A 15692-nucleotide genomic window follows, 5' to 3' on the forward strand; every position below is an offset into this window, starting at 1 on the left:
CGAACTCATTTCTACCATTTTTGCATGTCTGTGGAAGAGATGAGTCACTTTTAACTGCAGTCGTCACGTAACTACTGTCACTTAGACTGATTCACTCGCCAAACAATTTCTAAAATAACAATCAACCTCTCTGTCGACATTTTTATGCAGAGGGAGCGAGGGTACGCTTATTATAGAAAAACTGATTCACCGAAACAATGCAAAGCATAAAAATATATTTTTATTCTTAAATGCAAGCGACCAATAATGCACATTTTATTCTGTGTTATATAAAAGTCTAGCTAAGACAACAGGAGCCTGGATTACAAATTGTAGATCTCTTACAAAGCATCACGGCGCTACAACACTACCACTGCAATACTGCTCAGAGCAGATGTGTGATGTGGTTTTGGCAATGAGGCTGCTTTTTATTTATAAATTGCCTTTTGATCTTTCTGTTATCATAAAATCAAAACCAAACAATTTGAGTATTTAATTTTCATCATCTGTGTCGTCTTCATCCTCGTCAACATCCTCTTCAGATTCATCTTCATCCTCCTCTTCCTCCTCCTCCTCTTTTCTCGTCTGACGACTACCAGCTCTTTGTTGCTGTGACAACAAATAAACAGTCAATGCAACTAAAAAGCTTGGCAGGTAATCATTAAGCTCAACTTCCAAGGAATCATTTTTTTTTGTTTTGTTTCTTCAGTCGCGGTTATTAGTAGAAACAATGAAGGGTAGGTGTAAACACACCGCAAAGTGCGCTGAGACCACATTCCTCACATTAACTTCTCATGAGGGTTGACTTATGTATTTATACAGTACTGTGTAAGTTTTGGGTTACCCATTATTTCTTTGTAATTTGCTTACATAGATGAAACATAAGCAAACATAGATATATGTACACACATATTTTCATATATGTGCAAATGTACGATTGTTTTTAAACGTGCCAACACTTCCCTGTGTCTTTACCTTTTACATAAATCAAAAACAGAATTTGTACAGTTTTAACAAGCTTGAAAGTCAATATCTGGCATCTTTATTCTAACTTTTTTGTATGCCTTTATGCCTTTAAGTAGTTTTCAGGAATAGTTCTTCAGGCTTCTTGAAGGACATTCAAAGCTCTTTTCTTAATGTTGGATGCCTTTAAAAAAAATCCACATTGCACTGCAAATGAGTGAAAAAGTAGCCAATGTCCAAATAAAAAACATCAAAACCATAAAGTCTGGAGAACTACTGCTCAAGACCACTGTAAAAATTATAAGAAAGTCTGGCTCCAGGAAGCAAAAGTACCTTCCTTATTGTGTGAACGGTATTCATGTAAGAATGAGGACACTTTCTCCATGTGCAATAACATGCTCTACTTTCAACTTTCCATTCTGGCTTCATCCTTAATGCAAACAGGGTCGTAAATCCTCTCTTTTTCCTGACTGCAAATGTCGTTTCTGTTTAGCAGTGATTGCAATTTCTCTCAGATAAAAATCAAACCTAATCAGCGAAGCCAAAGTATGATCTCAAGATGTGACGCAACACATATCTGAGGCATATTCTAGTGACAGCTGCGTACAGCAATCTGTATCTGCAAGTTCCAATATGGGCATCTGTAGATACTGTAGAGTCTACAGTGTAGACACTACATTTCAACAGACTCCATGAGACCCACGGAAAACAGTTAATTAAAAATATAAAATTCTCTTTTGTCAATTAGTGAGAAATTGTAGTCTAGAATGCAACTATATATATAAAAAATAAAATAAAATCACAAAACAGTGCGGTGTCACTGTTAAGATCCTGGGGTAAAACTGAATGCAGGAGGAAATGCATGATGTTCCTTGGATGCAATGTCATGGGTAACAAAAAAACAACACCGATTGATGGCCAGGGTGATTCCACGCATGATCATTGCAACTACTGATAAGACTCACTGTTATCAAGCACTATTGGTATGAGAAAGACTTCTGAGCTCACAACAGGAAGAAGGGAATTTTGAATTTTATCATCGCAATGAAACTTGTGCAACACTCAAAGCCAAAGGTGAAAAGGAATAGCATTACAGACACCTGTTGGGGAATTCTTGTCTCTGTATTGGAGCTTTTAATCACTGACTGTATCTTACCTGTAATGTCCCTGTTGAGTGCAGGAAGGACCCGGTCCGATCGAGGGAAGTTTTGGAATTAGCTCGCACTATGTCTAAGCGTGACTGGTAGTCGGGGGGGTGGAGAGAACTCCTGAACACCTGCCAGAGACAGTAAGAGGGGCTGAAAAGAGGTACTTTTCTATAGAGACAAAACTGAATGAAAGCAGCACCTGTACGCAAGCCCACGGGGCATAGCAAACAGTACAATAAGGTCATATAGGTTAAATTCAGGGTATTTTATTTACAGATGCATTAAAAGCAGGGACTCGGATAAAAACACACAAACAGATAGAGAAAGTAAAAATACTCTACAACAAAAGTCACCGACAGCAATGACAGTCTGTTAATGTCACACATATCCTTAAACCAGCTCCAAAACTATTATTTTCATAGCAAACACAACAAACTACTGCTGAAACCACCCCAGTGGCTTTCAGTGTGTAGAAAACAAATTCAGCCATGGTTCTCGATCAGGATTATCTACATGCCTGTCATTGTGCCCGTTTCAGATGATTCAATCTCCCATGCTTTGTACTATGAGTCACTGAAAAACAGCCTTGTCTCGATGAGGAGTTTTGCTTCCATATGAATGGAAGGCAAATGATTCAGTGCAAAAACACACAGATGAGATAGCGAGGGGTGGAGGAAAATAACACAAGGGCAACTGCAGGAGGAACGTTGCTCGACGAACATCACTGATCCTTTGTTTTTTCAGGACGTGCTTTCTCTCTTAAAAATAGTACAGCAAACCTCTCATTAAATTGTAAACACAAGCAACCCAGTTAGCATGACTGAATGAATTGTGTAGAATTCAATGCAGGTTACTTCAAACGCTGACGTAAATTAAAGGGTGTGTGCATGTACGAGCAATGACTCAAAGAAAGATGGGTGCATAAGACCGTGTTATTACCGATGTATTAAAATAACCTGACGATGTATATGCATTTATGTACATTTTTAACCTCAGTATGTCCATTTGGCTAAGGCCAAGGCCACTGTTGAGCAGAGCATCAACTTACCTCCAAGTCCTCCTCCTCGTCCACACTTTGAATGCTTTGGTAGGCCAGGGTGTACACCTCCAAAGCCTTGGCGTGGAATGACATTTCCACTGTCACAAACTCACAAAAGATTTTCTACAGTCAGAGAAGACACGAATATCAAATACTGAATATTTCAATATGGACCAGACAGACCAGTGCACTGTGACAGCAGACAGAGCACAGGATCAGTCCAGACAGTCCACAAAATCAGCTGATATCTTTCTACATATCACAGTAAATGCTACGTAGGGCTGTTTGGTTGTCCAAAGTCGCCGCACACATGCTAGCCATATTGCAACAGGCCCTGCACGACTGTTACTTCTGCTTTTCCCCACCTCTGACATTGTTCTTGTGCATGTTGGGCTGTATGTGCATGTTAGGTCATGTAGGCATGGTTACAAAGTCAAAGCAAATCTTTGAAATATAAATTACTGCAGACAGCAATAATTATAATAATCTTCCTTTCACCAGAGTTATCCAAACCAAACTGTCATCATCATCATCATCATCCCATAATGATACAACACTAGTTCAATATTAATTAAACCAAGATTTGTACTATATATATGGTCATTTATTAAAATATTTACTTTAAATAAAATGTGCACTTTTTCTGTGCACTTAAATATAAAAACACACAAAAATAAATGAAAAAATTATGTATAAAAACTTCATGATCGAGATCGGTTCATGAACGTACGTCAGTTTTTAACGCTCGTAAATCAAATGCAATGATTGCTCGTTCATACGTATGTTACACATACACATACATACACACCAGTGGCACGCCTCTACAATTCTACACCATTAACTGAGGGTGAAACATGGTTGCAACAGGGAAATCTTTCCAGATATTTCCATGCTACGTCCAAAGAACCACGATCGACATAAAAGTCTGCAAGTAGTTGCTGTGAACGGCAGATGTGGCCATTTGTTACTCTGTAGCCAAGTACTGCTTGCCCGTTCAATCATTCCCATCCTAATTTCTATGTTTACAATTAAAAGCTATCATAACTGAATTTAATATAAGGATTTAAGTATCTGACCTGTAACAAAATGTTGAATGTTGCTTCCTTTCCTCTATTAGCGACCGTGTTAAACACAGCTCAAAATCATATTTTTTCATAATTCAGTTGTTTAAACTGTAAACGTATGTATTTAGGTTTATTATTTATAGTTTAAAATAACATTAGCTGTACTACATAGAGGTCGGGTCCGTTGTCATTCGGTCTTTCTTATAAGTTACTCATTCCTATTGCATTTTAACGGTTCCAACTTTTTACTAATTAAATATGTTTTCTTTAAAATTCTCAAGTGTGAATGCTTTAATGCAAGTTTGAAGCCAGTACTTAATAATCTGAGGTGCACAGAAAGTAAACCTTGATGTCTTGGATCTTCTGCCTCTCAAACTCATCGATGGTCTCCTCGAGCTGCTTCGTGGTCCGTGTGGCATCCATGGTGGCTCTCTGGAGTTCACTCTCAGCCTAACGGCAAAAATAATATATATACATATAAAACTCAACTCAAAACATAACAGACTAATATAAGTCAGGTGCAGTGTCCAACTGCTTTAAGCTCTTGTAAAGAATTTACACTGTGCTTGTGAGTTTGTTTCTGGAATGTTTTTCATATTTCTATTCATACATTACCACTGATGAAAACACATATTACATGGGACGCACCTGAGACTGAAAGCTCAGTCAAGGAAACTTAAGAAATATAAGCTTAAACTGTCCAAACTTGGCACAACAAACATTTCAAACAGCTCTAAGTAGATGTCTATAACTAACGAAGAATTGAATTGATATTAGCAGGCATTCGTTTGATTATTTATACAGATGGCTGTTGTAACACTGAAGCCTTTTTGTCAATCTGGTATCAGAGAAAGATTTAAAGAACTCAAGAGAAACAAGTCAAGGATACAATGATCTGCCTGTCTGAGGGGTTTCTCTGCCTGGTCCTCTCGAGCTGAGCCATCTGTTTGGCTTCTCTGTCTCTGGCACTCTGAGTAGTCTTCAGATCCTCCTGCATAGATACACAAATTCCCAGAAGTTATCAAAAGAATTAATAGTGGTAGCATGTAATGCACAGTTTGCTAAACATGACTTAACATATAAGAATTTGGTGTGCATCAGTGAGGATCAGGATCTCCAGTAGATCCTGTTGTGCAAGTTTTTGGTTTATCTTTAACTGTACTGTCAAGCATAGGTTTTTAATTGCTCTGTGACTTTAGCCGTTAAACATATTGAAGGAGAGGACACATTTTTTTTAAAATTAAAATGAATGAATGCATGCAAGAGCAGACACACACACACACACACACACACACACACACACACACACACACACACACACACACACACACACACACACACACACACACACAAAAGCCAAACAAGGCAAACATTTACTTAAGACAATTTGGACAGTAGTGCGGCGTCTGTGAAATACCACAGGATGTCTTCTTGATATACTTAGTGGTTAGCAGAGAAGAGTGCTGGCAATGGGTCAAAGTGGCTTGTACAGGTAGCGATATGTTATCATTAAGACAATACTGCCCTCATGTGCCTTTGCCATAGTAATGACACCAACAGCAAATTGCTCTGCATCCCTCACTGCCCCCTAGGCTCCTTCATCCAGGCCTACTTGTTGTTCCTAGAGTATTTAAAAGTAGAATGGGAGGGAGAGCCTTCAGTTTTCAGGCCCCTCTTCTGTGGAACCAGCTTCCCTTTTGGATTCGGGAGACAGACACTATCTCTACTTTTAAGATTAGGCTTAAAACATTCCTTTTTGCTAAAGCATATAGTTAGGGCTGGACCAGGTGACCCTGAATCCTCCCTTAGTTATGCTGCAATAGATGTAGGCTGCTGGGGGACTCCCATGATGCAAGGTGACTGGAAAGTTTTTCCTTTCCAGTCACCTTTCTCACTCACTATGTGTTAATAGACCTCTCTGCATTGAATCGTACCTGCTATTAATCTCTGTTCTCCCTCTTCTCTTAGTCTCTCTTCCACAGCATGTCTTTATCCTGTCTTCCTTCTCTCACCCCAATTGGTCGCAGCAGATGGCTGCCCCTCCCTGAGCCTGGTTCTGCTGGAGGTTTCTTCCTGTTAAAAGGGAGTTTTTCCTTCCCACTGTTGCCAAAGTGCATGCTCATAGGGGGTCATAAGATTGTTAGGTTTTTCTCTGTATCTATTATTTTAGGATCTACTGTACAATATAAAGCACCTTGAGGCGACTGTTGTTGTGATTTGGTGCTATATAAATAAAATTGAATTGAATTATTCATTTAGCGACACCATTGCAAAATTTCACAAATTTAGTTATGAATTTGTGTGTAAAATTTTGGATTTTAACACAAAAATATCTGACAGAAAAAGTCACAACAAGGCACTGAAAAAAATTCACTAAAATCCCTGTTGACCCTGTGACAACCTGATTACCTGTCCAGGTTGTACTCCAAATCCTGCTTTATGACACCTGGAATAGGCTCCAGCGCACCTGATTGGATGGATGTGTGGTTCAAATCAGTGTCAACATGGCAGCAGGCTGCAGTAAAACTTACCCTTTTCCGTTTCACTACAGCTCCATAGCTTTTTAATGGCTCTATGATTTTAGATTCAAGTCGTTCCACCTGCAAGACCAGCTCTGCATTAGTTTCTCTTCTACCCAATATTTAAATTATGGATATGAACACGAAATAATGATTGAAGGTAAGGATTCAAGGAGGTCCACCTGAGCTTGACGATAATCTTGAATCTTGGCCAGATGGTCAGCATACTGCTTCATCCCCCTCTTAAGGCTTGGTGTTTCGGTGTCTGCATACAGGCTAATTTCCCGGACCAGAAGGTCTGCCTTGTCTCGTACCTTGGCTGTCTTACTGACATAGGCAGCAAAGAGTTGGCACATCTGTCCAAAATGTTTCTCCACATTGGTGATGTTCTCTTGGATCCTCCTTGTCTGGTTATCCCTGGAAAGGATAAAGGAGAACGTCAACAGCAGTAATGAAACATAATTTTATAAACGGTTTCATATATTTGAGTAGGGAAAACGATAAACGTCTATTTTGCACAAGGCCTGTGAAAATTACTTATTGCTGTTTCATCTAAATGCAAGTAGCAATCCATACAAAACATCCTGTAGATGCGATGCATCCTGGCTTGTTATCCTTCGCTCCATTACTCTTTGGTTATACGGTCACTCGACCAGCTGCATGCAATAAAACAGCTAAACTAGTAAGTGCGCTGTTTTATTATTATTATAAACACATGCCCGTTCAGTGAATAGTGACTCTACAGCTATATAGCATCACTAACTATGGCTTAACCGACGAACAAATAACTCGTTATGAGTGCAGTTTATCGATGAGAAGCGTGACGACACAGGTTAACTAGTTAACTGCTAGCCTACCTTTATGCATACACAGTACGTCCGATTATTTTGTTAATGCTAACGTTAACTCTCCCCACTAAATAACACGGGATGTGTTTGATGGGTGGGATCTTTCTTACCTCGCGCTCGCGTCAGGCGTACGGCTCATCATCATTGCAGGCACACGGTGTGAAATATGTTCGGGTAGATCCGTGTTGATAGAATCTCTGATTTTACGTTAGCTAGCTATCAATGAACGCTCTTTTCTATCAGGCAAGCACGCCAGTGGGCCGTTTCCATGGAGTCCCTCCAGCGTTTCCGCTTTAGGAGTGCAAAAAGGAATCCTGGGAGATGGAGTCGTTATAGCTGTAAGCGCTCCATCTTTGTCTCTCTTTTTTATTTCTTTCCTTTTCTTTGAAGCCACAGAAAAAGTTGCTTTTTCTTTACAGCTACAGCTTCTCAAGATGACGGAAGATGGACAGGTATGCAATAATGTCTAATGTAATAATCTACTCTATCTATTACAGGGATGACATAGATAGATAGATAGATAGATAGATAGATAGATAGATAGATAGATAGATAGATAGATAGATAGATAGACAAACAGACAAACAGACAAACAGAGGCAACACTGTTAAAAGTACCATAGACACACACGATTATAATGTGAGATGGCGCAAAATTCTATATACAAAACTGATAAAATGATGAAAAAAAGTTACTGAAAAATAATATTGTACAAAAAAGACATTTTAGTAAACAGCAGTGCAAATAACATTAACCAATAATAATTACACTATTATACTAGATTAAGAAACAACAGCACAAAGGAATGACGCGGAAATGTGTGCTGCATCCTGACATGTGTGTTCGCCTGTCATAAAAAAGGGAGTTGATGTAGGGAGTTGTGTTTTATAAAGAACAGCAGGAAAGGATTTCCTTAAGTGTTCTCAGTGTCAGTCTTTTTTTGAACCAGATATCAGAGGGTATTTATTTATTTATTTATTTATTATAATGCACCTTTCTTACACAGCCTAAATTCTGCTGTCTCTGACTCATAAGGTTTGAATGCTTCAAGACTGTATAATACATAATACATAACACATATCTGTATAATGCAGTGTCTAACTGAGACAAAGGCCTCTTATTAAAACAACAATGATGCCTTTTTTGTATGAATACCTTGTCATCATAACCATGACTTTTTAAAATATCCACCTGTTTCACTTTAGTATTTTTCACATAGTTTTGATGAACTTGAAAACCTAATGTTTGTGTATGCTTGGTAATTTATTCCCCGCGTTCTCATACAGCAACATGGACTGGTGCTAACAAAAAGCAGCTTTTCAATCTCATTAATATATGTAATATTGTGCTGTACTATTACAAATATTAATAGTATTGCAATAATAGTATTTCTTTTCTTTGTGTTAACAGTGCCAAATTCCTTCCTCTAAAATCCAAACATTTGGCTGCTCTCCATCGGTTTCCCAAATAGATTAAGGTACATTGCAACAAAAAGGGCCACAAATAGTCATTTTCAACAACAGCTTGACTATTTTTGAACTGGTGCCAAGAGCAGACTTTGTGATCACTGAAATGAATGGAGGCCTCATTGTAATTCCCTCCTCTGTGTGTGGGAATGCATGAATGTCACCAGCTGCCACGTCTGCTCCTCTGTGGAAAATGTCCAAAAACCTTAATTATCACGCTTAATCATCCATGGGATTGAAGCAGGGGAGATCCCACTGTAACAGATTGGAGATGTAAAACGCGGTCATTGCATTGAGCTGTGTGCCTGGAATCCCAAGAGAACCCAGTTTATCCTCCCCAATACAGCTGATGTTGGTATAGATTAATTTTTTTGTTAAATGCATCTCATAGAACCTTCCCATTCTAAGATTGATGGTTTCTAGCATCTGGATTATTTTTTTTTAAATCGGTCTAATGAACATTTAAACCCATTTCTTTTGTGCAGTAAAAAAAAGAGCATTAGCATTGCTTTTACTCCCACATATAAGGATTATTTTTGAACATTGAACAGCATCAGCAAGCTTGTTTCACTATCATCAGGACCCCCCCCCCCCCCCCCCCCCATGTTTATCCATTCCTATAATTCCAACTGTTGTGTGTGAGAGTGATTAGTGTGAATCAGTGTGATTGTTACTAGGTGTGTGGATGTGGACATTAAGGGGAGCTGTGGAGTTTTTTTGGCTTGTTCAGCAATAATCTTTGTAATTCCACTGGATCAAGAAGTTTGACTCACTAGGATTTATTTCTCATATAATGTGGTCTGAATGTCACGTAAGGTCACAGTCATCAATAAACACAACCAGGTTAAACCACACATGTACCTTTTCTGTACACAGTCCCGGTTTGTGAACATCTATGTTAATTAATTTTCTACAAAGCTATGCAGTCAGCTGTTTTGGGTACGAAGATGAGATTGGAAAAGGTGCACTCAATCAACTCAGCGAAACGCCAAGGACTTCAGATTTCTGGACCCACATCATGCATGTCATCAAGATTTCGTGATGTGAACCAGAGATTCAAAGAAAACACCTTCAGAAATACCAACAATGTGCTAAAAGCTCTATTTAAATATTTAACCCAAAATGCAAAGCAGCATTGAAATGCAAAGCAGCATTGAAAAGCACCATGATCTGGATCGACTGGCCACCTCAGGGTCTGAACAACAAACTCAAAACTGTGTCAAGAAGTCCTTGGAAGGGCAGCTGATGCACTGCTGTGGCGTGACCTAAAGAAGACTGTTCGGTTCAGACTTGATTGTAGGAATAATTCCTGTACAAGTCTATAAACTGCTAATTGCAGGAGGATCTGGACTTATTAATTTGAAGAGTTGTTTCATTTTCACCATGAGCGCTGTGCGAAACAAAGGCATAAAAATTATAGGTGATTATTTTATCCGCTTAAGCTTGATTTAGACTTCTGGGGGAAAACATGTCTGAACTTACATCGTAACCAAACTCCTTTTTTCCCCACACTACAACCTTCCACACCGTTCAAGTCACTCCGTTGTCGAGATGTGTAGTTACAGTTCTCGAGAAGTGCACATCAGGTTATGTAGAAGGTTATGGTGTAGGGTTAAAAGAAGTTTCAGTTAACGTCATACGTTAAGATGTAGATTTGTTGCTGAAGCATAATTCAAGCATTAGCCCATAACTATATTCAGATGAAAGTCAGATCTCATTTTATGAATATCACTTCTGAAGTGTTGGTAGTCTACATCTACAGCCACTTTTTTCCTCTCTTTATTATTTGATAATTAGGTGGTACACATAAAGCAGCATTTCTTCTCCTTCTTTTAAGTGTAACTGCATTACTCATCCACATGATGGCACCCCACTTCCATTTGTGCCTTTTCCTAGGATGCAAATGGCAATCTGCATGGTTACAGGTGGACTCTGAATTATTCCTTCTCCTTTCCTACTTCATACATAAAAAATATTCTGCCGACCTCTTCTCAATCTATCTCCACCATCATATATTTACATTATTCAGCACTCCCTGGCAGGAACCCAGGACTAGATTTAACATCCCTAAACATTATAACAAGTATAACAGATGCCTGTCTAGCTTGTGTCCTACAGGATCTTTGTGTTGAAAGAAGCCCGGGGCTGTTGAGTTATTTGCCTTGGCTGCTTGTAAATGTATTCAGGAGTGGTGGCATATTTTTATATTGTGCATCTGACTTTCTTAAAGAACAGATGGTGTTGTTTCCAGACTACCAATTAGCACGGAAAGGGTGGCAACCACTAGCAGCAGCTCTCTCTGCCTCTTTCATGCTCTCTTCTCACTTTCTTGCTGTCTCCGTCCCCCTGTGCCCTCTTGTTCAGTCTTCAGCTCTTTCTGTTTTTCCCTCTGCCCAGCCTTTTCCCTCTGCAGCCCTCTGTGCCGCTGTGCCAGTACCCCACTAGAGATATGTGTGGCCTGCTGAACAGATTGGGAGTGACATATGTCAGACGTGGGGGGACTTCGTAGGGCAACTAAGTATATATCCCCCAGTGTTTTTGTGCATGTGCGTGTGCATGTTTGCACTTTCCCTTCAGGTGTGAGTCCTGGTGTGAAGACACCAGACTCGAGGCTCTCCTCCAACACTGGAGGAAGACATACGGCTTTAGATTCCCCTTTAATAACAAGAAGGAGTCAGTGGGAGGCACGCGTGTGTGTTCAGGGACGCTGAGGATTATGAACAGTGTGATATCTTGTATGCCACTTGGTGCATAAAATGAAATTACTAGCCAAGAGTCAATAACTCATCATGCTGATTTTGGCTAACCTCTCTCTCCTTCCTCTAACTGCCACGTTCCTCCAATTTGGCAAAGGGACACCGCGCTGCTCTCTTGCAGAAATTAACTCTGAAATATCCAGTGGGAAATACAGTCATCCTTTCTTCATATACCTTGGTGTCAGTTATTTATTGTTTAACTTTGAGATAGTCCTTAAATTAAGAATTGATTTATTCTCTGATGCAATTAAAAGCTCCCTTTGAGTGAGTCTAAATTTAAAAAAACAAATCAGAGGTTCTGTATTTATCAGTATATGATTGCCTTGTTTGATTGAGATTTTGCATCTAACTAAACTTTATTACAGCAGAACCATAGCTTTGAATTAAAATCTAGTGACATAGTGACTGTAACACATCCCCTGTGCGCTTTGGTTTCACTCAAACAAGATGTCGCAGATCTTTCTGCACACAACAGACTATGATCAACACTGTCTGCAATTTTCAGATATGAAATTCAGTGATACTCCCTTTAACTCCTGCAACCTTGAACAAAAGTCTCCCTCAGTAGTTAAGCGGGTGCTTGAAGGGCAAGCCAACGCAGACACGGTCCAGTGCTTTTATTGACCCAATGAAAAACCTCTCTGTGTCTCCAGGGGCTTGGAGCTCAGGTTAGGGTCTTTGTTGTCTGTGTTCATTAGTGTCTCCTTCGCCATCACTCTCTCGCTCCCTCTCTCCCTCTTTATCGCTCTCTTACTCTCTCTCCAAGCACCTCCATTTCTAACTCCCTCGCTCTGTCTCTGCTGCTCTTTTCCCCCTGAGGAGCTGGAGAAGAAAATGTCACCAGATCAAATTAGTGGGAGCCTCCAACACTGCCTGTCTGCCTCTGCCTATTCCACAGAGTGATAGCATCACTCATGGAAGTTTCAGTTATTTGTCAGCCCAAAACTTTATCTTCCTCAGGTGTAATAGTCCACGACTCTGTTAATAAAGTGTTTTTCTGTCCTTTCTTGAAGTAGATTGAAAATAAATACCCACTGTTTTTTATTACTGGATGTTATTTAGTCACATCTCCTGAGCACTTATGTTCAGGGTTCCCACGGTACAGGACTATGTTGACAGGCTGCTAAAGGAAGGTCATCATTAACTTTTGTTTGTGGGTTGGCTGACCAATTTTAAACCAGATTTATATTTAAAACACCGGCTCTTTTCTGCAGCGTGTCTTACATCCAGTCTCCCTCCATTTACCGCCAACAGGTCGCGGGTGATGGCTAGAGTTTTTCCTTCCCACTGTTGCCAAGTGCTTCCTTAAAGGGATAGTTTGATTGTTGTGGTTTTCTGTTGAAATGGAATTGAACTGGTCATTAGTTGTTTGAACTATAAACATATTATATTATAAATATAAACTATAATATAAATTGTAGCATGAACATAACTATTTATACTTGCACTTGACTCACTGCACTGTTCTCCTGTATGATAGCTGTAAAGCTGAAAGAGCATCAAAGCTCTGTTAGCCAGCAATCAAGATGTTGTTTTTGGAAGATGACAACAGTAAACTTAAACTGCCTCTAACGCAATGCATAAAGCATTTTAAAAGATTTACCTTTTTGCGTTCTCGTTGAATGGAAAAATACTACATGAAGCTTTAGTGGGGAAAATGTTCACTTTGTTTTTTATGATGTGAATTAACACAACATGTGCTCCTTTAATTAAACCATGTAAAAACACAAGAGTTGCAATGACAAGTTGTGAGGGTTTTACTTTGATACTAGTTTTCAAATGAGGACCTTTTTTAATGAGAAATTTATTGTGTACATCAGCCACATTTTGAAGCTTTTCAGGAGCTATAGGAAAAAACATCCACACTGTGCTGTTTAACAAACACACGAGAATGGTACGGCCCTTCTCATCTCCAATTCTTGGCTTAAAAAACCAATAAGAGAATTTGGCAATTGCAAACTATTCCTTTAAACAGTTAATTAACAGCTCACTTTCGTTATCTCAGTGAATAAGGAAGCCAACACTTCTGCATATTGAAAAAGCCTTAATTTCACAACCAGTCCTTTTTTGCTGGGTCAGCGCAACCGCATAACTTATTCATAACACATTTCATATTCATTGCCTTCTTTACTCGACTGAGATGCATCAGACATAGTGATTTCGCTCATGGTCCGGCGTTATTTACCTTAATGCATTTTAGTGGAGTGAGAGAGAGTATAGCCAGATGTCTATCTTTGCAAACAGATGACTTAATGCATGTTAAACTACTGTATACGGTGTCTATCAGGGTCCACTGGGGCAAAACTGGAGCACTTCCAGGACTCATCAGTGACTGACCACAAAATGGCCCTAATTGAAAATGACTTCAGACTACTGAAAAAGACGGGAGAGGCTTGGTTGAGAGCACAGTTGTGTGTTGTGTGTATTTCTGTGTTGTGGGGGAAACGATTGTGTAGTCCTAAACCATTTTTATTAAAGAGAGCAAACGGTCAGAGAAAAGAGAACCAAGGAAGAGTAAAGGGAACACACGCAGAACCATTTCAGCAGTCCTTCATCAGAGCCGGATGAAAGTGGCCACTGTCCTTCTGCCATCAATATGCAAATGAAAAAAAATGGCCCTTGAGTGCGGGAGCAGTTCCCTCAAGTGCATTCATTAGCCTCCATTAGCATAATTGATTCCCAGTCCTGCCATAAAACTGGTCACTCCCTGTGCCTCTCGCTCTCGGGGATCCTCTGGGGAGTTCACGGGCTAAGTTCAATCATAAATCATTAAAGGACACTACCAGCCAATGGACTGTGCCAAGGCCCCAGAGACATGCAGGCTACAGTAATACTGTCACTGATGTCTAAATCATCGATGCGACGTATAAAGGTGCCTACAGGCTGATATATTCTACACTCTACCTCCCTATCCTTATTTCTTAACTGGGTGTGCTAAAAATCTACGTGCCCAATTAGTATCAAAAACAGTGTTGGGTTAGCATTTAAAAATACAAGGTACTGCACTGGTATGTCAGTTATCGCTGCTCCTAGTAATCATAGTAGGGGAGAGCGGGGTAAGTTGTCACACGGGTAAGTTGTCACACTGTTCATAACTCCAACACTAGAGGCTCTATCTCAAAAATGAAATAGCCACTTTGTGTGACTTCTTCTTCTATAGTCAACCTCCTGTTCACATGTGGTCAAGACTACTCTAATCTGAGGTGAGCACATCTTTTTAATTTTTTTGACCTAAAAGGAAAAATAAATCACTTTACATTTTCTTCAGTACAACTTTGTTAGGTATAGATGTTACAAATTATTATTTTACACAGAATAGAGGAGACATTAACGTGTCTTTTGATACTTCAGCTGATGTGCTATGTTGAGCTAACCCTGACATTTAGCCAAAATTAGCATAAATGTCAGTTTGGGGCAAGTTGTCTCATTAACTTTGGGGCAAGTCGTCACATGTGACAACTTGCCCCAGTACAAATAAATGCTCCAAAAAATTGTGATATTGTAATTCATTTGTATTTGTAATAAGGTTTTTGAAGAAAGGAAGGAGAGGCAGGAATTAAGGAAGGAAGGAAGAAAGGAAGATGGTTCGAAATTATCAACGAAAGACAGAGCGTGGCAGAACACCACCTGACATTATGTTAAAGGCAGTCAGGCAGGTAAAGATGCAGAACAAATCAATCAGAAGTACAGCAAAGGATTTTGACATAAATTACCGTACTCTAACTCGGTATTGTCAAAAGATTACCAGAGAAGAAACTGAAAGTCAGACAGCCATGCCAACAACAATGGTTGGTTATACAACGCCAAGGAAGATTTTTTCCCCTGATTTGGAAAAGCAGCTTGTTGAGTATATTACTAGGTCAGCTGACATTTATTTTGGTCTGTCACCAAGTGAGGTCAGAAAGCTTGC

At 39.5% G+C, this 15692-nt stretch overlaps 1 protein-coding gene across 1 annotated transcript; it reads right to left on the reverse strand.

Annotated features, from left to right (window-relative positions):
• Window positions 1-200: 200 nt before the first annotated feature.
• Window positions 201-7863, reverse strand: cibar1 (CBY1 interacting BAR domain containing 1). The gene is made up of 9 exons (XM_085148980.1): window positions 7671-7863; window positions 6895-7129; window positions 6725-6793; window positions 5083-5184; window positions 4842-4847; window positions 4539-4643; window positions 3139-3252; window positions 2099-2218; window positions 201-588 (listed from the first exon to the last, which is right to left on the reverse strand). The coding sequence occupies exons 1-9, from the start codon at window positions 7703-7705 to the stop codon at window positions 472-474; spliced, it is 903 nt and encodes a 300-aa protein (XP_085005106.1). The 5' UTR covers window positions 7706-7863; the 3' UTR covers window positions 201-471.
• Window positions 7864-15692: the final 7829 nt, after the last annotated feature.

Source organism: Neolamprologus multifasciatus, chromosome 22, assembly GCF_963576455.1.
Source record: "Neolamprologus multifasciatus chromosome 22, fNeoMul1.2, whole genome shotgun sequence".
Lineage (NCBI taxonomy): Eukaryota > Metazoa > Chordata > Actinopteri > Cichliformes > Cichlidae > Neolamprologus > Neolamprologus multifasciatus.

Excerpts from the sequence above, each read along its gene's own strand:
- cibar1 (XM_085148980.1), bottom strand. The coding sequence starts at position 7,705 with ATGATGATGAGCCGTACGCCTGACGCGAGCGCGAG. Across the intron at positions 7,130-7,670 it reads ACGCCTGACGCGAGCGCGAG|GGATAACCAGACAAGGAGGA; the intron begins GTAAGAAAGATC and ends TATCCTTTCCAG. Across the intron at positions 3,253-4,538 it reads AGAAGATCCAAGACATCAAG|AAAATCTTTTGTGAGTTTGT; the intron begins GTTTACTTTCTG and ends CTCTGACTGTAG.